This window comes from Argopecten irradians, chromosome 1 (assembly GCF_041381155.1).
Source record: "Argopecten irradians isolate NY chromosome 1, Ai_NY, whole genome shotgun sequence".
In the NCBI taxonomy this organism is placed as follows: Eukaryota; Metazoa; Mollusca; class Bivalvia; order Pectinida; family Pectinidae; genus Argopecten; species Argopecten irradians.
Window position 1 is genome coordinate 35227264 of NC_091134.1, and position 26097 is coordinate 35253360.

The window sequence follows — 26097 nt, forward strand, 5'->3', positions numbered from 1 at the left end:
AAGTGCCATTTAGTGTAGGAACTAAAAAAATCATTTCATTTTTCATATAATTAAACGTTAATGAATTTAGTTTCAACCGCTACACTTATCGGCTTTCATTCATTTTGTCATCAATTTATTGACATCTATGAACACTCATTTTGAAAAGCGATATGGAAATAAGACAAGAATCTGGTACTATGGAAAATATTTGGTGCAATTTGGACAAAACATAACATTTGCTGTTTTTCTTTGCACGAGGAAAAAAATGTCAAATTGCGGTAGACAAATTCTGTTTGATGGTATTTCAGAAATTTAGATAGTCAAATCATACAGATTGTGCTTTAGTTCTGTCAGATATAAATTGTGATTATTTTGTTGGATTTTAAGTATCTAAGGTGACATCTTTATACCCTAATTATATTAATGCATTGAGTATTACATAAACTACACCTACAAATCCTTGTGAAAATAAGATGAACTCATATGCAATGGCACAAATATCTACCAATGTATTGACAGACATATCAAAGTTTATACAAATTGTGTCACACTAGCACGGGATTTCTCCTCGACATTTCAGGGGAATTTCTCCGTCTGGATTACAAGCCTGATTAACAATTGTATTTTTCATTAACAACGTTGCTATTTGGTTATAAGCTCATCAGTTGGCAGAATTTGATAATTTTATCATGATCTTTAAACGAATTTACAATCGATACTACTGTAACAGAAATTGTTCATTTATTTAGTGGAATTGATAGCTGTATCGATATACTGTTTGCAATTCATAAATAAATAATAGATAGAGACATGTGATAAATTACATTTCGGAACCAAAAAAGAAGTGCAAAAGGAACATATCTATTACATCACGTGAACATTGGTCATGTTTTATTCAAACATATTTTGCAATATGACAGGACTTTGATGATTTATTACTTAACTTATCAATTTCCAAGATATGTTTGTAAAACCACGCTTTGATTGTCATTTAAATATCGGCTTCACATGGAACTTAAAATCGAATATAAATCAATATTTATCTAAATATCATCACGATGTGTCATTCGTTATTTTTATTGTAATCGTTTTAATCGAAACATTCATTCATTGACGAATTTGATAATTATAATTCTGATGAGTGTTTTTAAAACATTTACAATTATCTATATGTGAAAAAAATGTTTAATACAGGAAAATGTTGACTTTTCAGAGATCCTTAAACGTCGGGTTCGACCTTGTTTTGTATCGAATGAAAGGTCGTGAAAAGATTGGTTTGATAATAACGAGTTCTGTACTTGGCTCTGTATTTGTCATATCTATGTTTCTAATTTCCTATTTTCAACCAATTTTTCGATGCAATTGGTTACCGTATACTATATATATAAGGTCTTCATTGTTTTAAAAATAATGAACATAATAAATAAATGTAGTATAATTTTTCGCATTTAAAAACTCCGTTGTGATTACTATCAATGACTGATAGTTATTGATAGTTGTAGTTAAACATTTTGTGTATTAACTGAAAATAATTACCAAACTAATAATAATTTCACTCTTAATATCATTAAAACAGTACAGAAGTTTCGTCTTAACCGATATAATATATTATATGTTTCCGCTTATTTTGTCATAAATTAAATGGCATTAATATTAGCATTTGTTGTGGGAAATAAACGATATGGAATTAGAAAACAATAGGGCAATTTGGAAAGAATATTGTAGCAATTAGGACAAACATACTCTCATGATAAAGAATCTATTTAGAAATAAAGATCGAGTTATCTTTCTTTGCACTCTTTGTTTTTGTATCATTTATTTAGAATTTTAACGTTGTCATTGATTAAAAAATATGTTCTGACAACAGGTTTTAGATAAAGTTTCCATAACAAATTGGTAAACTTTTTAACGATTTACATCGGATATTATGAAGTCAACCTATGTCACATGAAACGAAAATTGAATTTTAGCAGTTGCATCGTCGGTTGCAGACTCTTCCTTAAAGAATGAGGAATTGATATCTTTATCGTTTTTTTAACAGATAGATGCAATTCATAAATAAAAGACAGAGACATGTGAATGAAGCAGAATCACGTTCTACATGGGAACGTATACTGTGAGACCTTTAAAGCATTTATTTTTGACAGAATTGGTTTTTTTAATACAATTACGCATAATCTACTGTCGCCTGAAAAAAAGCACAAGTCAGAAGATTTTCTGAAGAGCAATCGATATACTTACGAAACGTACATTTTATGACAAAGGGATATGTGATTACGTCGCTGGCTCGACAAGTTAACTGTCAGGAGTATGTGTGATTATAGTAATGACCATAAACTGCTGTGAGCATGTCTGTCAAAGTATGGCTGGGGCACGATTCTGTCGTGTCTAAGTCCAATAACACCCTTTAAGTGCACAAAGAACACATCCTTTACATCACATGGTCACATGGATATTGGTAATGTTTTATACAAACGTATTTTGCAATTTTTAGTTTGACAGGACCCTGCCGATTTATGATTTTAAAAACATGCTATGATTGTTATTTAAATATCGGCTATACACGAACCCAAAAATTGAATATAAATTAATATTTATATAATTGTCATGTCTTTTTAATTTTTTTTTAGTTTTGGCGAGATATTCATTTGTTGCATAAATCTTAATAATAAATATGATATGCGTGCCATTAAAAATCGTTTTGTCAACCTTGCTTATAGGCGTTAATTATCCCGAGAGAAGCGACGTGCCGACCATTATTCACAGTAATTCCTTCCACTTTATATTTTTATGCGGTCGTTTCCCTGACATGTTCCTCAGTCACACAGTACACTTTTTACTTCCTCTAGACACTTTTACGCATGGCTTTTATAGTGTAGGTTTTCACTTTTAAGGGTCATCTGATAGTTCCCTCAAGCGCTTTTTCTTAATGTCCCGAATTAGATAGGAATAAAATTTCTGAAGAATACTCAACTTTATGTCGCAGCGGTGCTGCTTATTCTACATCATATACGTTACCAGTGATATTTAATCTAATCGATTTTTTGGTATCATGACAAAATTCACTAGTAAATTACGGCCCACGTTCTTAAATCAAAGATTCTAAAATCTTTAGGCTTACACGGAAAGAGTTGAATATAGACAGTTAATGTCATAAAGCTACGCTCATCGATCGTTCAAAATGTTTTTTTGTATTTGATTCAGTAGGATAACAATCACAGCAGAAACAATTACATGTAAAATGATTCTAAAACATAGGATACTTCTGATACACAAATTTCCTGAGATATCTTACCAAGAACTGTTGATCATTTCCATTTTGTGTTCGATCTTTGGACATTACAGAGTTACCTCCCTTTAAGGTGGTTATCCATTATAATGTCATTATTTTGTGAGGAAAATTCACTTCGGTTTCTCTGAAAAGTAAGACGTTATTTTCGCAAACATGTTGTGTAATGATCGATACCTACCTTTAAAGGGCAGATAAATCTGTAATGTGCATATACAGAATTATAATGCATTCTGTTTCGATTTATCGGTGAAATGACCACCTAATGAATTTCATAAACAATATGACCTGCTGCACTTATTGACAAACACCACTCGACTTCTAGTAGAAGTGGGTATACGCAATTTTACATACATTAGACTTCATCTCTTATCCATATTCTTATTTACTTTGAGTAATGGAATTTCCAGACACTAAACTAGTATTCGGTGTAAATTGTGATAGTGCGAAGCTGATCAAAATATAAGGTAAGAACTTAGTGTATTTCAGTAACTTTGTGAAGAGGAAATCCTTATTGGTCTTTAATAGAATTATTGTTACATTTGAACAGGTTTTACTTGAGGAATATAAGACTATTTCATAGGGATATTCAACCCGAGGTGTAACTAAATCAGGTAAAATCCGACAGCTCTTCCAAGGGTTCTACCTAATTGAGTGATTCCGAGGGTGGAATGTATTCCCATCGTTCATACCAAACATATGAAAGAGTATTTTTTATTTCATTCTTTGAAGTTATTTACAAATACGTATTTGATTGAAAATCGTATGTTTTCTACTCCTGGTTTCAGCATTTGTAGGAGTCATTGATGACGTCATAAGTATGACACGTCATATAACTATTGTGACGTCACTATAAGGCTTTCTTGTCCAGTCGCTAGTGGGATGAATATGTAATATGGTGTTAACAAACGATGATAAACGTTTGAATATTCTTTTCCAAAATTACATTTGAAAACATGCCGATTCAATTGCATTAATTGACATTTTATTCAACTGAAGCAAATAAAACAGTATTTCAGTACAGTCGCTGTACAGTATTACTATGTCATATTAATCACACATTACAACATTCATAAGAAAACATCATTGTGAATGTAATGCTCCCACTTTTTGAATGTCTTTGAATCAGTTTTTGAATTATTTTAATCTTTTGGGTTATGCAATTTTAACGCGAACGGAAATTTAACTGGAAACAGTTTTGTTCTGGGACCGTTTCAGAACAATAACATTTAATACTTCCTCGTATCTAAGAAAATCGAAAGAAGCAATTTGAAACGAATGCCATCGCAATCCAAAAATCTTCCTTGACTCTTAAAACACAATAATGTCATTTCTATTCAGATAACTACTGTGGTATTAAGCGTCTTAAGTTGAAATAATCAAACGTGGAAGCACAATTTTCTAGAAATATCGCATTTACCCTCCACACCAATGCAATTACACGTTAACGCGATTTTAGAAATGTTAACAAGATTTGTCAAGGAGCATTTCTAGTGTAGTCCCCACGGGCAAAGATTACTGAGTATGTCCTCCATTAGTCAAGGTCGATCTAATCAAATACACCGGGAACCCACATGAGAGCTGGACGTCTTCTGGAGGCGGACACAAATTAATTGACAACTCCATACATGTTATATCATCAAAAGGATATTTCAAATCTTGCAGAAAAAACGCAAAGCATTACGAACAGGATTTTGTTCTTTCAAGTTTTTCATGCTAAGAGCATTTCGTTAAAGCACAACACAATTGTTAAAATTCCCGAATTGAGTAAAAGGAAAGTAAAAAATAAATGCACGAAAAATGCCAGTTGAAAAATATCTTATCCCCATAGGGATTGCCTTGGTATCGAAATAATTTCGACTAATCGTAAGTGCGATTGGCAAAATGTAGCAAGTAATGATTTCAAAACCTTTTATGATTCTTGGTTGTATCGTGATGATGGAATTTTCACACAAGGTGATGTAATTTAATATTTCGATGTTACGTTGCGGTAGACTGTCTGGCTTGTTATCTGACGGAGAGAACGCTTAATACTGGGATTCCTGGGTCTACTCTCGTAGTAGTACTTCATGCGTTTCCGTTCATATCCATCTGTAATTATTGTTGCTATATATCTTGTCATAACAACTGTTTAGTCAGAAACTAAAAGTATACCATTTACTCGAAAGAAAAATGTTTCTGCAGAAATTTATGACATACATAAAGTGTGCGTATCTAATTGTGTTTCCTTGTTGTTTTCAGTGATTATCAAATGTGATCTGACATTTCATTGCTTCGGCGGGATGTTATAGTAGACAAAGGTTATAAAACCATTCATTCTGTTCGCGTTATCAAAAGATTGTCAGGAGGGAGCATTTTGTGTTGCAATTCTTAAAGCATCATTATTGACTTTATCTTTTTGCCTATATTTGTAATCGATACAGTCTAAGAGTACACACTTAACAATTAACTCGCTAAGCCATCAATCAATACTCAAAAACGTATTTGGTACAGATTTATTTCATTGTTCTCTTCTTTTCAAAAATTGCAGTCTTGTTGAGCGTAATTCAGTCGAGCTGAAGAATGATACAAAAATGATCCAACACAAGATGTAACATTGACATCAGGAAAAGTAACAGATTGATCCAGGTGTTGGTATTGACAAAATGACCAATATGTGTCAATACCTGACCGCATGATGGTGTTTCATGATGGTAGACGGGGTTTGGACTAGCCTTGAGCTGTCACCTCGTATGTCTGCTTCCTATAATTATACTCTCCTTGTGTTCGATCGGGGCCCAGGCCAACCCGTCATAATGCCCGGATGTGTAGGGGCCGATGACACGTAATAGATTTGAGAGGATTTATTTGCATTACACCAGACCCATCTAGTCGATAACGCAGCTAACATAGAGTCGATGTCCCTGCCACTCGAATGCCACGTAATCCGTCTCCCGTCGTAGGTAAATTAAATCCAGTCAATTCCACAATTGCACATGCCAGTATTTCGGAAACCGAAAACAAAATTGTCTGGTATTGGTGAAATGAAATCTAGAAATACAGCACAACCATGATTATAAACGAATCGCACAATAACGTCATTATGAGGATTTCATAATACCACATGATGTCCTTCAGACAAAAGAACAATATTACCGATATCTTACAGATCTTGGAGATCAATTTATTCAAATGTTTGTGTTCGAAAACTCGATAACTTATCAGACGTGCGTCTGCTTGGTGATGTCCTTTCAAAAAGTGTCCATTGGTATCGAACTTAGTATAAATGTTCCATGATAGAGAAGAGGATATGGACGAAAATATTTCGCAGTATGTTAATACTTTGTCAGCATTTGTTGATAAAATACCACAATAAAGATACTATTTATTATTACCATTTGTGAAAGTAATATACAACGAAATGGAAAATGTCAAACAATGACGAATTTCTTATTTCCAATGAATGTTCATGCCTTCGACTCCCCATTGGCACAGTGGAACATGGTGTTGTGACCATGTGATAGGTTAGTTCCTACAATTCGTGTCCGTCATCTCCTCAACAAACACTTAATGGTTAGAGCTACATCGTCTTTATTGATGAACACGTTGAATTTTGTTCCCTCGCAACACACTCTGGCTTCGTACGTTGTCATGGTCTCATTGGACGAGACCACAGTCTGACCATGGTGCACACATCTCGTGGATATTTTTGTCCTCGGCTGAAAAAAGTAAAACATTCTATTTAAATTACGCATCATTAGTTTTGTAAACATTAATGCATTCAATTATGGTTTTTTAAGATTTAAACATTGACCTTAATCACTCAATCGCCACAGCTAATAAGTAATTGGATTTTTTACCTTGACCATTTTGCTTCCTTCTGACGCCAAGAGGTGAATGGAATGTGAAATAATACCTCTTAGATAGACGGGAATTGGGAAAATATAAAAAAAAACAAGAACAACAACTCAAATGCAGATGGATTGTAAGGTTTCGTCAGGTACCTTTACGAATATGCCACAACACCCTAGAGTTAGATGGATTGAAAGAATATCAGGGACTTAAAATATATACCTAACCCCAAAATTCTAAATAAAAAGGATATGAAATCAATAACAATTATTTGATATAAACCAAAACAATAATACTAACAGTAATATCATCATTGATCTTGAGATAATTGAAGCGAGATTGAACTTTTTGACAATAGATTATTTAGATTTTGTAGATTAAAAAGATCAAAATGTGTTTCATATACAGTTATAAAATGCATCCGCGTGATTTGTGATGATTAATGCATAAAGAGATTGGATTGAGTATATGATTTATATTTATGATTTATATAAAATATATTCATATAAAAAGTTATGCATAATGGATATGTTTTGTCTGATATCATCAGATAAATTAGGTAGAATTTTGTTACCAAAGACTCTCTAGGAAAAAAGCCAAAGACAGATTTAATTGGATAGCATCTACTTTTACATTGTTCAAAGCTAACCTGGGTTGTTCGTAACAGTCATCAGAACGGTGTGTGTTTTCATAAACTATGACTATGATATCATATACGGATTTAATGCCATTCGGCAAAGTTTAATTAAGTTTCCGCTGTGAGCCTGGGTCGTCCCGCACTTCGTGCCCTTGTTTAAAAGGAATTCGAGAAGATCTTACAGAATACTGTTTTATATTCCAAAGACGTTCCGCTGGGATTCACCTTCTCGGAAGACTTTTTGATGGCTGTTCCGATTAATTGGACAAAAAACCGGATTAAATTGGAAACTTTAGTTTTACGATCTAGAAATAAAAGCGCCATAAAGTCTCTTAGGAGACCTAAAACTATGAGAATGGGTCTATGTGTCTTCTTGATGGGAAACAGCAAGGACGAGATATTTTTCTAAATACAGTCAACATGTCCTTCCATTTTATTTAAAGCTCAATTAGACCTTAAAACGACAGAAACATTGGTATATATATAAAGTATACAATTGCAGTCAGATACGTTCTGTGTTATACTTTCATCTTAAAACAAAGGTAGGTTACTTTAATGTATCCACTTAAACAAAGCAAGCAAACTACTAAGCTAACAAGGCTTTAACAAGATTCCTCATCCTATTGTTAGCCTTAGTTATAGTGTTAACATATTCGTCTAAGACTGCAATAAAACCCGTTTGTCAACTTCAAAAACGACGGATTCATCGTCCCAATAGAGCACATATTTGAACGGTTTTGCGAGTTCCTTTTTTGTAATGTCTGGTAAAATGTTTCATTGGTTACTGAAATACCCTTTTCTGATAAGATTTAGCACAAATGATTATATGAATGGATATCAGACACAAAATACGCTCATAGAATCATAACTGTAGAATAGATTGTTTTAACGGCTGATATAACTGATTTTGATAACGTTTCGTGTTCACTTGTTCATGCGAATTGTATATGCCAACTAGAATAACTCAAATGGACAATTGATTGAATAGAGAATTTATATCTCGTCTGATAATGTTATCTATTTTTATTGCATCCTACAGTGTTCTAAGGTTACTTTCAACGCATTTTTCATTGATTTCAATATATCTTGAAAATACTTTTCTATGTGCTATTAATCTAGGTTTTAGTATTCAAGTCCAACTCCCTTCCGCAAAAGGGTTTATCTATTATTGATTAAAATTGTATAATTTAGTACTGATTCGTGTACATGTAACGGTGAACCTGCCATCGTATTGACTTTATACCCTCAAGTTATAAAGAAACCCCGTAATTTCAGACATGCTTTTGACCTTCATCTGACAACAGGTGTTCGGTAACACAACGGACATACGGGGAACATATCAGCCCGGAGGTACAGTGGCTACCGAACCCCATACATCCTTATTTCAATTTGAAAACGGGATTAGGTTTAACATTTGGAAGAAACAATTGAAAGCGAGTAATACGATTTTGTGGGGGAAATAGAATTACATCGCATATCAATTTCCCGTATTTGAGTTAATAGCTTTCAGTGGGTATTACTGCTGCAATTCGCCTACTAGCCAGGTAAGCTTGGTACCACGCTTATACATACTGTATTCATAACTCAAAATCAGAGTCATAATTCATTTTTTTAACGAACAATGAAATGGAAATAGAGGTGATGTTAGATAATGATACCATGTAGTGCATGCCTTTGGCAAATTAAAGAACCAGTTTGTTTCATTTTAATCGAGATACGCAACAAGTTCTTGTCGAAAGAAGGCTGACCGTGCTTCCATTTTCACAAAAAGACTTTTTGCCCGCACACTGGCTTCCACCGCCATGCATGATGTAATTACGCCTATGGTTCCTATAACACCGTTTGCCAATTCTACTTTTTGAATTCCTACCAGATCACGTATCCGTGTTCTGGTAATAAGTCGACCAGTGAAATCGCTTCTTACATAATTTCACTGAAATCAATCTCGAAACCGAAACATTGATTCACGTTGTCACACCTTAACCAGTTTTTGCTTATTTATTGAATGTAGCATCGACACTGATGATCTAAAATCGTTCATCACCAGCATAAATCGATATTATCCTTTCTATTTTCAGTCGAAGTAAAGTTCTGCTGAAAACCCATGAAGTAAATGGTTATTTAATGTTCCTAGAATGTGGTGGAAACGACGTGATGGTATGATGGACGCCTTGTAACGTGCTAGCTTTAATAAGTAACCTAAAAATGGATGATCTGAAGATTGCCGACTGATTTACGTAGTCATTGAATCCATTGCAATGGGAAGTCGTTTCCCGGTTCACTTCTGAAGCCGGCATTACGTTGATTTAATCAAACAACATCCAGATGTAATATTTGATATCTATTCTAGATGTAGTAATTTGTGTTTCTATAAGACTCAATGTGTGATATATATGTACGGTCAATGTTCAACAGATATAAAGGACACAGTAATGAAGACAATAGATCATTATCTCAAAAATAATTACGAAAGAAAAAAACGCATAAAAATCTGTACAGAGATCCATAAAAATTAGAAAATGGGACAGTTTAAGGAAATAAACGGCTTATGAATCAATACTACATGTTTACTATTTATTTTGATTTGAAAATTATTTTTTATTATTATTATTTTTCTTACAAGCTAACCGATACTTACATTATATATATCATGGGCTTCTTAGGAAAAATACGTGTTTTCGTTTAAATATCACATAGTGTCAATCTAATTAAAATTAGAACTTCTATGTCGCTCTCCGTACCCTCTGCTTCTACGAGCGGACGGTACGGAGAGCGACATAGAAGTTCTAATTTAATGAGATTGCACATACAGTGTACATAACAATAATAACAATCAAAGAGCTAATCTAATTTTATAACATATATGTATAATTCATTTTTCACAAAAAATAATACGGGCAGCCACTTAAAACGTCATGATATACACGTGCATATCAAAAGGTCTCCAATACTTTTAATGACATACGTATCAAATTGCAAGTAAACGTTTCTGTCATAATTTGCGTGCCCCTGTGTTTCAGCTGAGGTGATCAAGATTGCATTTTACGGCCTCGGAATAGCAGTTGAGACTGCTTGTTTTACACATGTTCATAGAAATTTAACTGTCGAAAACAGATATATCTAGATTTAATATCCCATGAAAAGTTACATAATATAAGACCACGATCGAGAGCATCGTGACTAGCGATAGGCCAAGGTCGTCTCCTTGCAGGCGGTGTATGGGATTCGCAAATTATTTAGTCTAGATGAAATAAATGATTATTCTAATAACTGGTTTTTCCAACGTTGGACATTTTTATTTTGCTATAATTCATATCGATGCTGCTATCGTTTTTGCGATGAGATGAGATGAGGAGGTTTTGCAGAGTTATCTCTGTTTTCCCTGTCGACACCAAAATAAAACTTGTATTGTAAGATAGTGACCAGGCATTCTGTTTATCCTGTAACTTTTTCATTATACATACAGAAGATGGTATTCAAAACGAAAGCAAATTGTCTGTTATTTACACGATTTCGCTTAAAGCGGAACGCTTCTTTGATGTTCAATAAAAGTTGCATTCACTAAACCGAATGAGTGTGTTCTCCTTTTTACTACCATGGGAAATATGTAAGCGACGTCATTCCGATGATTGTGACGTCACTGTTTGGCGGGACTGACTGCCGTTTCATTCACTCCTACTAAAAGTGACGTCACTGGAATGTTGGGGATCAAGTCAACAAATTAAGGAATTGAATCAAACGAAAGAAATTGAACATTTATTTACTGACATCGTAATATTTTCCTATTGCAACTATTACAGGAATTCTTATTCTTGTTTTGTGCCCGACTAATGTCGATATTAGAGCTGAAAATGCATTGTTTCTTGATATTATTCCGCTCCTTTTGTTGATTTTAAATTCGTAAAATGAACTTAACCCGCGAAGGGCGTCAGAACGCTTGTTTTCAACGTGAATAAACACCGTAGTGATAAAGACCTTCCAAGTGAAAATTTGCATCAGGGAAATTGGGACACAAAAAGACGATTTTCTCCTAAAGTAAGTAAGTTACACTACTTTAATTTTGCTGGAACACTTAAAAAATCGTTCTGATTTCAGAACAATTGGAATTATGAAGATATCTCTTACAGTATTTTTATTATTATTATTATATATAATGTAAGTTAATTAATTAAATCATTGAAAATATTCACTTGACTTATAAACGATCACGTTGAAATCAAGGTATGCTTGATTAAACACATATTTTTGTAATGTCCGCCAAAGGTTTGATCCATGAAGAGAGTTTCTTTAGATTAGGTGCCATATTAAAAAAAAAATATTTGGACTGGGTTAAGATTAATATAGACAAATTCAATTCATGTCTCATTTTTCTTACATTGTATTATGACCAATCGGTTAAAATTCCTATAATTAAACGCAATCGTGAACAATTAGTGAGATGATTTATCAAGTAAGCATATACCAATAGTTTATTATGACATCTTAAAACTGACAATGCATGTTAAAAAGTATGTATTTTAGATTTTGAAAAAAGTCGTTTTTGAGACAGTATGCATTTGAGATTAAAAAAAAATAAAGTCATTTTTGAGACAACCCACGCGCTTCTACGGAAGAGCATACGCCATTTTGTTCTAGCTTTGCTTGGATACTTTATTATTATTTTTTAAATTTCAAATGCAATCTATTTAACTTGCATTGTCAGCTTTAAGTATGATTCAGGTTAAACAATAAATTATGGTTTTCCAGAAAATTGATAACATAAACGTCATTTTCTATTGTGATATCAGAGTATAATATCTGAAAACATTCCCATTTAAGTAAGCAGGAGATATTTTAAAATGATACTGTTTTACAAGTCATGGTTGATTAGGTAGCCCCTCTTTCCACCTAAGCTAGGCAATGAAGGTAAAACAAAAATAAACCGACTGTTACACGTAATTTGGTTAGGAGAGAAATTTCAGCAAAACTACAGAGCTTGAAGTACATTAAATAGCATATTCAAACTTTCTACTGTGAAACATGTTGTAAATTGATCAAATATATTTCAGTTTTTTCACTAAAGTAGTTTTCCGTTCTGTCGTGTGATGGAATAATGGAATATTTTGAAATGGATTCATGTAGAAAAGCCAATCCCAGCTGCAACGAAACATACTTTCTAACAAAAAATTTTAATGCTTCTCAGCCATGAGAAACTATGACACTCCATTTGAAATCTTTTTGTCTTTCGTCTCTCAAGGACATTTTTTGTATGCACAAATATGAGACCCATTTCAAAATTGGAAGTATTTCCATTAAAACATCACACGAGGTTATTTTTTGTGTGTGATAATGCAATGTGCCATAGGGTGCTGTGAACTGTGGAAATGGGTAACTCATCTGAAGATCTAGGCTTGTATGACACTGTCAGGATAACGAGCTTTTCTGTGGCGAGAGTTCAAACTGAGAACTTCACAGCGTGAGGGGAAATAGAATGATATTCTATAGAACATGCTCTTGTTCTCGCACGAGACTCATTTCTTTAAACATAATCATAAAAAATACAAAAGCTTAATGATATCCCTCGCATTAATTTCCGTGTCCTTTTTTTTAAAATTGAGATTCAAATGCTAAACAGGAATGTTAAAAATATCTTTCCATTAAATCAAAGCAAACAATTATAGAGAAACATTTTGCAAACCTTATTGTTACGAATTTGAGTTACACATTAGGCATGTAACATCGATGACAATGGTGGACAAGTGCAGGTATATGTTTCTCTCTCAATAGATGACCGAATTGATAGAGCTATATCGATACTGTCTTTAAGAATGGGTTATATCGTACGATAACGGTTTAATCTTCATAAACATCTGCTGTTATCCATTTTGTACTGTTTGCAATATCAAATTAATTCCATCAATTGTATCTTCCTTGATAGTTGAAGTATCTAACGATATTAGTCTTGGCATTTGTTTACGGTAAACGTACAAACATATTCGCTATATACAATATACCGTATTGCAGTTTATTTACATAGATCAAATTTTTCGTGGTTTAAAGGAAAAATGAGAAAGTTAAATATAAGAAGTTTAACATTGTCTCGATATGTCTCTCAGGGTATATATGGTTAAAAAATTTCTCAATATTTTGATAATCAGATTTTTTTGCGATCGTAGCCAACGTACCCCAAAATCGCGAAAATATCATCCCTGGGCGCGGGGGGAATTTTCGCGTTACACAATCGTTAGTGTAATTAACGTAAACATCCTGGGTGGAATTCTCCATGCTTACAGTATGCTACAAACTTCTTATTTTAGATACTGAAAATTAGAAACAAATCGCTACTTATTTTCCTTCGAGATTTATATTATTTCTTATACTGTGGAACCTTGAGGTGGCTGTCTCATTCAGACTCATACTACAATATCCGATATTAGTCGTCATTTTGTCTCTTCCGACTTTGACAAATAATTCATAAGCCGGAAAATTGTCATTTTCCATGTTCCCATATTCGGTACCAAAAGACGTCCTTGGAAATTGATTAGTTTTTTTCATCTTTAATTAACATTGTTTCTAAAGGTCATGGGCAGTGTTAACAGACATGACAAGATTCCTACGAAAGATGACATTTTCATTAGCATACTTTCTAACACAGTCACCGAGTTAACAACAGAAAATCTATTAGCTTCATGAAAAAATAACTAAAAGGAAATTTAAAATGACTTGTGCCGTTACAATCCAATTTCTCTCTTGGAGGTTTGATTTTACGACATGTTGCTTTAAAACAGTTTTCTAAAACAAACCCGTAGAAATACAGATTAAAGTTTAATTAAAGTCAACAAAGTCAAACTTGACGTTTATCATATTGTTTATTTTTTGTTGAGAATAAGATTGAATAAGATTGATCGACCCTGTCGATTGAATACAGACACAAACGCGGATGTTCACTGTTTTATGTCTGTCACAATACATATATATATATAGTGCATCATATTAAACAGTATAATTAATTTGAGTGTACACAATACGTATATATGTATGTATCGACTGGATGTATTTCAATGTCCTATGCCCTGCAGGAAGGGCGTTGTGCCCCTGTCCCTATTGCTCATAAAAAGCGACACAATTCCTAACGTCTCCCTTGACACCGTCTCACTTTTGACCATGAATTCAGCGCTTGCCCCTGTGAGGTAGGCTCTGGATTTTGTCCCCTGACAGAGTCACACCATAGACCATAAAGTGATGTTTGTTCTCCTGCTTAACACTCAGCATAAAGGCAGTGGGACGACTGCATGGTTTACTCGTTGTCATTATAATATGACCAGATGGATGAGAGCTTGTTTGGTTCTTTGGCGGCATGCTTCTATGACATTGCCCTATAAAAGGAGTTAATCGGTCGATTGATTAGATTGACATGCTATTACCAGGATGATTTAAGGACGGTGTTTTGGGAGAGTGGACTATGTACCAGGGTGATTTAAGGACGGTGTTTTGGGAGAGTGGACTATGTACCAGGGTGATTTAAGGACGGTGTTTTGGGAGAGTGGACTATGTACCAGGGTGATTTAAGGACGGTGTTTTGGGAGAGTGGACTATGTACCTGGGTGATTTAAGGACGGTGTTTTGGGAGAGTGGACTATGTACCAGGGTGATTTAAGGACGGTGTTTTGGGAGAGTGGACTATGTACCAGGGTGATTTAAGGACGGTGTTTTGGGAGAGTGGACTATGTACCAGGGTGATTTAAGGACGGTGTTTTGGGAGAGTGGACTATGTACCAGGGTGATTTAAGGACGGTGTTTTGGGAGAGTGGACTATGTACCAGGGTGATTTAAGGACGGTGTTTTGGGAGAGTGGACTATGTACCGGGTGATTTAAGGACGGTGTTTTGGGAGAGTGGACTATGTACCAGGGTGATTTAAGGACGGTGTTTTGGGAGAGTGGACTATGTACCAGGGTGATTTAAGGACGGTGTTTTGGGAGAGTGGACTATGTACCAGGGTGATTTAAGGACGGTGTTTTGGGAGAGTGGACTATGTACCAGGGTGATTTAAGGACGGTGTTTTGGGAGAGTGGACTATGTACCAGGGTGATTTAAGGACGGTGTTTTGGGAGAGTGGACTATGTACCAGGGTGATTTAAGGACGGTGTTTTGGGAGAGTGGACTATGTACCAGGGTGATTTAAGGACGGTGTTTTGGGAGAGTGGACTATGTACCAGGGTGATTTAAGGACGGTGTTTTGGGAGAGTGGACTATGTACCAGGGTGATTTAAGGACGGTGTTTTGGGAGAGTGGACTATGTACCAGGGTGATTTAAGGACGGTGTTTTGGGAGAGTGGACTATGTACCAGGGTGATTTAAGGACGGTGTTTTGGGAGAGTGGACTATGTACCAGGTGATTTAAGGACGGTGTTTTGGGAGAGTGGACTATGTACCAGGGTGATTTAAGGACGGTGTTTTGGAGAGTGGACTATGTACCAGGGTGATTTAAGGACGGTGTTTTGGGGATTAGTGTTGAAGGATGATTTAGAGGTTTGTTGGGGTGGACGACGGTGATTTAGGACGGTGTTTTGGGAGAGTGGACTATGTACCAGGGTGATTTAAGGACGGTGTTTTGGGAGAGTGGACTATGTACCAGGGTGATTTAAGGACGGTGTTTTGGGAGAGTGGACTATGTACCAGGGTGATTTAAGGACGGTGTTTTGGGAGAGTGGACTATGTACCAGGGTGATTTAAGGACGGTGTTTTGGGAGAGTGGACTATGTACCAGGGTGATTTAAGGACGGTGTTTTGGGAGAGTGGACTATGTACCAGGGTGATTTAAGGACGGTGTTTTGGGAGAGTGGACTATGTACCAGGGTGATTTAAGGACGGTGTTTTGGGAGAGTGGACTATGTACCAGGGTGATTTAAGGACGGTGTTTTGGGAGGGTGGACTATGTACCAGGGTGATTTAAGGACGGTGTTTTGGAGAGTTTGGTGAGAGTGGACTATGTACCAGGTGATTTAAGGACGTTTGGAGAGTGACTATTACCAGGTGATTAAGGACGGTGTTTTGGGAGAGTGGACTATGTACCAGGGTGATTTAAGGACGGTGTTTTGGGAGAGTGGACTATGTACCAGGTGATTTAAGGACGGTGTTTTGGGAGAGTGGACTATGTACCAGGGTGATTTAAGGACGGTGTTTTGGGAGAGTGGACTATGTACCAGGGTGATTTAAGGACGGTGTTTTGGGAGAGTGGACTATGTACCAGGGTGATTTAAGGACGGTGTTTTGGGAGAGTGGACTATGTACCAGGGTGATTTAAGGACGGTGTTTTGGCAGAGTGGACTATGTACCAGGGTGATTTAAGGACGGTGTTTTGGCAGAGTGGACTATGTACCAGGGTGATTTAAGGACGGTGTTTTGGCAGAGTGGACTATGTACGTATTGTGACTCTTTGTATAGTGTTATATTGCCGAAAAATGTCGCCAGACACACAGAACATTCACATCTTACCCGTTCATTATAATGACAACAAGTTAACTAATCGTCCCATTCCCTTCATGTATCGCTAAGCAGGATCAGAAATTAATACTTTCATAGACTACAGTGTGTTTTCACCACATGAGATAGAACCAAGAGCCTTAATCACAGGACAAAGGTTTCCACAAGTGCGAAGAGACACAACACCAATATATCGCAGTATTACAAATATTACAAAACACACACACTCCACAACTCAGTAACGCACCGCATATACACGAGAGGCCGTCCTGACATGACCCTGGCTTTATCTAATCAACCAACCAACCAATCAATGCCCTAATATACTATTAATATTTTAGGATTACTTCACCTATGCCTATAATGTCCTGTAAAATAGGGAATTTGCGGAAGTTGGAAATTACCCTAATATAGAGCTCAATGAGCAGCGAAGATATCTCCCGTTGCCAATATTGTTTTGAGCTTCGTGTTGTGTTTTCAGGTGCATATTGTCTAAGAAATAAATTCTCTACAATTGTTTTTACCTTTTGCATTATGCCCCATTACGGATAGAATAGAGCTGATGAAGATTATGTGTTTATCTTTCTCCGTCGTCACGACCTCCTCACGATGGACAAAGCAGTCATCTTACATCCATAATGCAATGGGGATTGTTATTGATTGGCATTATAATATGAAACAACTCACTTTTATATCATATGATGATAAAAGGAATGGAACAGGAATGTTTGACTAAAATAGATTTAAAAATGATCCAAACTTGCATATATAAAAAACATATGCCCATATCAAGACCTGGTTTTTATCAGAAACGACGTCAATATTTTAGAGTTTGTGCCAAACCTGCATTTTGTTCACTTTATAATTTTTATTACCACCTAACAAAAAAACACTGATATATAATATTATGACAATATAAGACAGCCGTGTTACAAACAATACATACCAGGCATCGGAAGCCGAATCCAAGGGCGTAGTTGACTGGCACAACAGCAACCATTTCCGTGCGGTCACAGCAGCGCATGTTAGAACACGGCATATGGGTCATGTTGCTGGCAAAGGCCAGCGTGCCGTTACAGCAGGAGTTATCATCACCCGAGTAACCCCTTAGTTCGTACCGGTAAAGCTGAAATTACATGCATTCAATAATGAGTTCTTATTTTTCAAAATGATTTGTACATATTCTAACTTTGTAAAACATGTACCATTAACAAAAAATCACAACCATATTTACGGGCTATCAAACATTACCCCTATTCCCTTGTGCCATCCCAAACGGTGAAATCATATGATTGTAGTGACGCTAGACTGGTTTCCGCCTCAGTTACCTCCCTTGCGTAAGCTTCACTGAGGACCTAGTCCCGCATTTCCGCTGAACGAGAGTTTGATCCGGTTCGTGTTTAAATTTTGCGACCGGTAGAGTCGTTTTTAAGTGTGGCTAACAGCGTTTTTTCAAATTTTGTATCCGTTATATTTCTGGGTGTGTATCTTTCAGCCAATGAAAAGCTTTGCCGAATTTTCGGTAAGCCTCGATTTGAAATCTCAAAAAGGAAATACGAACCGGACCAGACTCTCTTTCAGGGCGGCGAGAGTCTGGGAAATGCGAGACTACTGAGGACCCAATCTCTTCCAGGGTGCATTGCAATGAACCCTGGGAGAGATTGCTGAGGACCGGTAGCGAGTAGGAATTCCTACCCCAGAGTGCGCATCATTTCATATGTCATCATGGAGACGGCTACTTCCGGTAAGAGAAAATAACGTCATTAATGTCGTTTCTCTAAGCACCCTAAGTTCTTAATAATTTCAAAACTTAAAAAGCCTAATTTACTTTTGTTTATCTATCGCTCAAATACAGCATTTATTATTAACTTTAAGATCCGCCGCTTCGTGTGTAAAGGAATTTTCCACGTCTAAAAAAAGTGATGCCAGCAAAACCGGATATGTAGACTGGCAGTCAGAAAATCATCATGGTAACCCGCTACCTAGACTGCCTTAGTACCAATAATCTCCGCTAGGCTGCGCTCATAAATACTATTTGTATTTCCGGAGGAAAGCCTAGCGGAGAGTAGAAAAACTACAACAGGCAATCCAGTCTACTCGTTACCGGCCCCTAGTGAGCGGAGCGCAGCCTGGTAGAGAGTAGAGAACTAAGTGAAGGGAACCAGTCTAGTAGTGACGCTATCCCCTTAATAGCCTGATTGTATTTTGCTTTCTGTGATTCTTTTCCCAAGGTTAATATATCACAGCCTCTCTGCATTCCAAGCCTTATGATTAATGGCCAAACTCTTAACCTGGTGTGGAGATATTCATATCGCAGAACAAACGAAAGCATATACCGTGAACGTACTTATTTTACGCATTAAATCTTAGCGAAAAATCGATTTTAAGCATATTGGCAAAAAAAATTCGCTCATTTGCAAAAAAATATAATAAAAGAAACTATCATTAACGTATCGGCAACGTTAACTTAGATAATTGTTAATGCATCGCACAAAAAGTGATAAAATAGGATAACCGCTAAATATGTATCGTTATGTTAATATCATATTTTCCAATAATTGTGTCATTGTTCATATCCTGGAGCACTTAAAATAATACTTTGATGATTACAATACAATTTTACATGTACCTTAAGTAGTCTCCTCTCAATATATTATAAAGAGTAGTTTACTTTTAATTATCAATATGGTAATAACCTATGTTTAAAGTACTGAAGATATTGATGTTTTGGTTAACGGAGAATAATTATGCCTTGACCTACCAGTTGATTAGTATCAAGTGTTGACGACACTGCCTTCGAACTCTCGTTAAAACTTGTAATTAGCGACAGCGGCTCTGACAATGTTGAAGCACTTTACCAGTAATAGTGGTAAACATCTCCCAGATGAGTCTAATTAGGTTTAGTTATAATGTCAGGGGTCAGTCTGTCCATAATTACGTCCGAATATAGATGTTTAGTGCAGAAGGGCTGCTTGTCCTATTACCAAAGATAGCAATACATATTTCATTACGCGGTCCAACGCTCGCTTGGATTCGTTCATCTGGGAGAGCAATGGCGTTATGACAGCAAAGCTCTCTCTCCACTCCCCTCAAATGGCATTGCCAATACGGATTCGAATACCAAAATGGCTGTGACGCATTTAATTGGTTATTTCCAGCTGAACATCTTCTTTGTCCACGGCGGTGTTAATAACACTTACACGATTTCTATAGTTATTTGCTAAAGAAATAATCAACTTGCGTTCCTTCTAACAATTCCTTCTAACAAAGAACGTACAATGGAGTCATCGCTTTGAAGTTCTATAAGGTTCTAGCTTTTCATTCTTTGTGATTATTAAATGTGCGAGTATGGCACAAGTTTATGCAACAAATAATTCCATAAGTAAATCAGTGCATGTCGTACATATACATTTTAAATATCAAAATCAGGTATACTGACATAATAACAAAACGTTAATGCATCTTATATACAGTCAGGGCGACAACGTAAGATCGTATACATTTCTGCAGACACAGAACCATGAGTTCCGCAAGGATAAACGTCTTCTGTTCAATTGACGACATACACTATACATCACTAGCTCACTGTACTTACTTATGCACATGCGATGTTAAACTAAAAGACAGAATATTACTAATTACTATTAGAGTAATTTAGTATTCTTTAATCGATAAATATAAGCAAAATCAATGGGATAAAACCTCTACAGTACAAACAAGAGCTTATCGATACAGATATTTTAGTTTATGGATAAGTCCTACTGTTAGTTGAGCCATTTCTGTAAACGTTATTCTTTAGTATAATTCATTACTTTGAATCGGAGCTTCGTTCGGTATACTGAAGCAACGTACTTTGGTGCGGGATGTAGTTTGTAGTTCTTTCTATATCCCCATCCATCATGACCCGACACAGAATCTCTAAAGAGACGTTTCCAAATCTCTTCGAGACTCCTTTAAAGAAGGAACGCCTCGGACGCCCCAACCCTGTATTTTGATGGGCCGTCAGAGCTAGCAGGCATGTCATTGTCTGTGATTTAAGCCCTGGTCGTAGTAAATGATGGTTTATACTATAGAATAAAACATACATCTACTGCTATTAAATTGTGAACAAAGTCTATGGTATAATGATGCAATGGAACTACTTGTGAATATCCAAATATGGTTTGAGTCTTCGACGTCTCCACGGTTCCTTTGAATCACTAAAACATTGTGAATTTACAGTTTCGTTTTAAACTGATATTACTATCGCCTATAATTAAGGATATAACCATCTTATTGACTGCTTTAATTCCTCTAATTTTCTAAAAGAGTTTGTAAGATAAGAAAGAATTTAAATTATTTTGCTTCGAAATTGCTTCCTCCGAGACAGATTTAAGTATGCCGTGTTGTGGAGCTTCCTTTGCTCCGTAGTCATACATTTCCTCAAACTAGTCGTTACAATGTCTGACGTATGTTCACAATTATTGAAATCTTCACCGCTTATCAGGTTATGAATAGCTTTGGTTTGGTTGTGTTTTTTTTGAGGGCATCAAGAAAATACAAAAATAAATCCCTCGAAATAGGTACAATCATCCTTAGAGAACATTTTTTTATAAATAGCTGAAACTCGTAAAATAAGTTGACAAAAATACATTTGTTAAAAACGTTTTCCTTATTGCTTAGTGACAAAAGCTACCGTAACTGTTTTGGTGTCACTAATGATGATACATTTACATTTTGTTTTATAGTCACGCGCTTTGTGCATACAGTGGCGGGTAGGCATGCTATATACGCACCGCCAATATTAATTTTCTTTTGAATTTTCTGCCGAGGTAAGCATATACTGTATTGCAATAAACACTCTCACGTAAGAAGTTGCAGAAAATGGCGTTATAAAGAACTATTATTTATGGACGCGGTGTGTCTTTGTTTCTTTGACGGCGTGCCAATCCACATTGCTGTCTTCAATGATGGCCGAGTCAAGTGAAAAAGACGAGCCTGCCACGGCATAAATCATTATCATTCTAGAGACATTAAAAGAAAACTTTCTCGTGTTTTAACAGCGAATTGATTTCAATGTATCGTGCTCTCAAATTTGATACTGCTTTCGTATCAGTTTCGCTCGTACGTGATAAACCTTTCTTTGTCAATCGGATAATTAGAATAAACGCTATTACCCACAGAACAGCGGGGCTCACGAAGTTACTCTCGAACAGAAGCTTTCGTCAAGATATAAAATGAGATAATTTTAAATGTTAGGCTATAATTCAAATGTTCAAACATGATACGTTTTCTGTATAACTCATTATTAATGCTTCACGAAATCGGTAGTTCATTAAAAAATAATTTGGAAATGTTCAAGAAAGGAAATGTATATTAATTACCAGTCCGAAAATACTATTAATCAACTACATCACCAGCAAAACCTGAATCTCCATAGATGTTTCATTGGAAAATTTATTTTCCTTTAAGAAGTCTTAATCTAAATATGAGAGGACAAGAAAGATTTTTGTTATCTATACTTGTAATCATCACGAGGACTTAACGTGAGAGTTAGGAAAATATTGTAACCCAGTATTTAACTTCAACTTAACAGTTACTTAAAGTTAAGCGACAGATATAAATATCAATGAAGGAACACAGCTGGCAAACAAATCATGAAAGGACTATGCATGTGGTCCCAAATTTGTCAAATTTTCAAAACTGTTACTTGGTATTTAAATTATAGTATACATAATCTTTTGTATATCGCTTATTTAATTGTATTGATAGTTTTCTAATTTTGCAGCTTCAGTTGCCATGGTAACCACTCGAAATATGCATAAGTTGTGAAAATGTGGAAATTTCGACAATTTTGGCCATTTTTTGATAGGTTTTTGTTTTAGACACCATAGAGCGCATCCTTGAACAAACTATATATTTCTCCTAAAGATATATAGGAAGTGCAGACATATTCTCAGTAAATATTAAATTTGTTCAAGGATGCGCTCTTTCATAGACAAAAACAAATGGCCAAAATTGTCAAAATTTCCACATTTCATAATTTATGCATATTTTGGATGGTTACCATGGCAACTACATCTACAAAATTAGAATACAGTCATTACAGTTGAATCAGGGATATACTAAATATTTAAAATACAACAAATTAATCACTAAATAACAGGTTTGAAAATTTCATGGATTAGGGTGCCAAAAAGGGCCCAAACCATACATAGTCTTTCACATTACAATTAATTTCTCCAGATATGTACAAAAAGAAGTACGTTGTATATAGGTTTTACATGAGAACATATATAATTAAAACTATAAAATCATTACAAAACAACTAACCTTAATATTACAAATCATCATTATCTGTCATCACCAGACGTTAAGAGAGATTACCGCATGGTAGCATAATCTAACAATTGTGAATGGATATACAAAAATAGTCATATTTTTAAAAATAAAAAATGGTTGTGTTAATGTTGGTGTGGTTTATTTTAATTTTTTGTTTTGAATTTCACAATCGTTATATACTTACTATTATTTGAATGTTATTTTGTTCGCTTTTTACGTTGATATATAGTTTGAAAGTAAATATCCGTGTAGGCAAACTTATTAAAACTGTCTCGTATATCGTTGTTGCTGATACTTGTAAAAAAAACCATGAAAATTAAAGGAAGTGTTGTATTGCTTAGTAAATAATACCTGTCTTAAAGAATGATAAAATAAAATGAAAGAGAAAGTAGACTTACCACAGAACATGTTGTGACCACGAGAGAGGTCAGCGTTATCAGAACTACTCCAAACCACATGTTGTTGACATTTCACATCCCGAGCTTCCTCTTTGGCACTTCCGGTGCGTTATTGTTTAATCTAATAACTCTCAGTTCGACATCAGATGTCAAGCCTGTGTGTGATTGGCAATCTGAGATCAGGGTTTGCTTAAAACGAGAGTAAGTCGTCCTTTGGTCACAGACGATGTGATTCCGGCAATAATCCACCACGTCCGTAAACACATTGTATTGATTTCTGATTTTCAATAATTTGCAACAAAATCGCAAATGCGTATAAAGCCTAAATGAGTCATTAGATATATTTGTTATTCCTTCTTGGCGGTAAATGGTTGGAACGGTATTATATATTCGATTTACGTCTACAGCCGAAAGAGGCTTTCTGCGCCCGAACTGATTGACAAACCAATATAGTCAAATTGAATATCAAAAGCAGTGCGGCACAAAAACAATTAGAAAAGCTTTTAGCCGCCGGCTGATGGTGAGCGATGGCCAGGAAGAGACTTAGTATTAGCGAGAGTGTTTGTCTTTACACGCCTGTACATTGGTCAGATGAACGGTAATGGCCAGACATACTGGACAGGTGGAGGGGAGAGACACAGTAAAGCAAAGTCATTACAGGACTGGCCCCAGAAGTCACATAGAGGTCACTTCCAAATGGGAGACTCCTTTATGACACCCAGGTTTTACAGGCTCTGATAAATCCCTGTTCAGACTATATCGGAAGGTACTAGCACTAGGAAGGCCTCTGTGACACCAATACTACGCCAGCTCGCCTCGTCCCTGGCACCGAAAACAGCTAACTTGGAAGCTGATCGGGATACCATGGGATATCGAGCACTTATACGCACTCTTGTATACTTGTGAAATTGGCACCGAATTTGCCAGGGCCAGATTTAATATCTAGCCAACGTTGATTGGGATAAACACGCATCAAGCGCTCGCTGCAATACATTGGGAATGGCCCAAAATATTATTCTTCGGTCTGTGTACTTTGGTGGGGGAACAATCGTTTATCTGAAATTTATGTTTCCAAGCTTTCAAATGTGGGAGTTAGTGCGAGATTGATGAAGCAATTTCAGACTCAATGTAGATAAAACCGTGTTGTCTATGGTATGTTTTATACCATTACACATGGATTCAATAAAGTCTGCAAATGCTTTCGTCAAATTCTACATCACTCACCCACCGATTACACTGAATTATCGCTAGGAATTCCAATCATTTATCGTATATATATATTTCAAGCCAATATAACTGTCGAGCTTTATAAGACTACAGAATCTACTCGTAAACATTACATCAGTTCATAAAACTTTTAAAATAAAAATATATATACTCATATATACTCATTTCTTTCTTCTTTCTTTTTGGTATTGAATTGATATTTGGGATATTGATAATTGGGCAACACACTAAGCCATTGCAAACCCTTTCATCAATGTACTCTTTTCTGCTGGCTATGAAATTGCCAACAATTGAGTTTCTGATAAACTTATATGATTGTAGAAATTCGGTTTGATTTGAAATTTAAGTTCTGTTAGTTCTGAACTGTAACCATGTATCTATCATTTTTAGTACAAATTTCGACTTTATCTTATACAAAAGAACTTTATTCTCTCGTTTGAATGATGACGTACGTACTTCAGGCATACCATCTCAAAGCTATGACTGCGAACGACATTTACACAATGTATGTACGGATACTAAAGAAGATTGAGTAGCACTAAGTACTAAGTATTCTGAATCAGTGCTATAGTCTAGTACTGACAAATGGCGGAATGATGACGCATACAAATCACCATGGAGATCATTATACCAGAAAACATCCTATTTCCAAAATCGGTGAGAACTTTCCTAAAGATTCAGTCCCAGGGAAAATTTCTAAATAATGGTTTCATTCAAGACAAATGGGTGTAGATGCTTTATCAGATCAATAGCACGTACAAAGAAGAGGGTTCAGAATGCAATGAAATGGTTACAATTGATGTTTCCTACTTTACACATTTGAATACAGAATAGTCATTTGAAGTACAAACGTACGTTTAGTCTTCGAGTTTGAAATATGTCTAAGATAGATTTACAGATGATGAAGAAAGAAAGGCTCAAAAGCCCATTGACAATCAGTGTTTCCCC

At 35.6% G+C, this 26097-nt stretch overlaps 1 protein-coding gene across 1 annotated transcript; it reads right to left on the bottom strand.

The window, feature by feature from the left end:
• Nucleotides 1–5750: 5750 nt before the first annotated feature.
• On the bottom strand, nt 5751–24696 carry LOC138310374 (uncharacterized). The gene is made up of 3 exons (XM_069251573.1): nt 23923–24696; nt 18150–18329; nt 5751–6969 (listed from the first exon to the last, which is right to left on the bottom strand). The coding sequence occupies exons 1-3, from the start codon at nt 23980–23982 to the stop codon at nt 6799–6801; spliced, it is 411 nt and encodes a 136-aa protein (XP_069107674.1). The 5' UTR covers nt 23983–24696; the 3' UTR covers nt 5751–6798.
• Between the last annotated feature and the right edge of the window lie 1401 nt (nt 24697–26097).

Bases quoted from the DNA above. Each gene is read 5' to 3' on its own strand.
- LOC138310374 (XM_069251573.1), bottom strand. From the start codon at position 23,982: ATGTGGTTTGGAGTAGTTCTGATAACGCTGACCTCTCTCGTGGTCACA. The intron at 18,330-23,922 runs GTAAGTCTACTT...ATGTAATTTCAG, and splicing joins TGGTCACAACATGTTCTGTG to CTTTACCGGTACGAACTAAG. The intron at 6,970-18,149 runs GTATGTATTGTT...TACTTTTTTCAG, and splicing joins GATTCGGCTTCCGATGCCTG to CCGAGGACAAAAATATCCAC.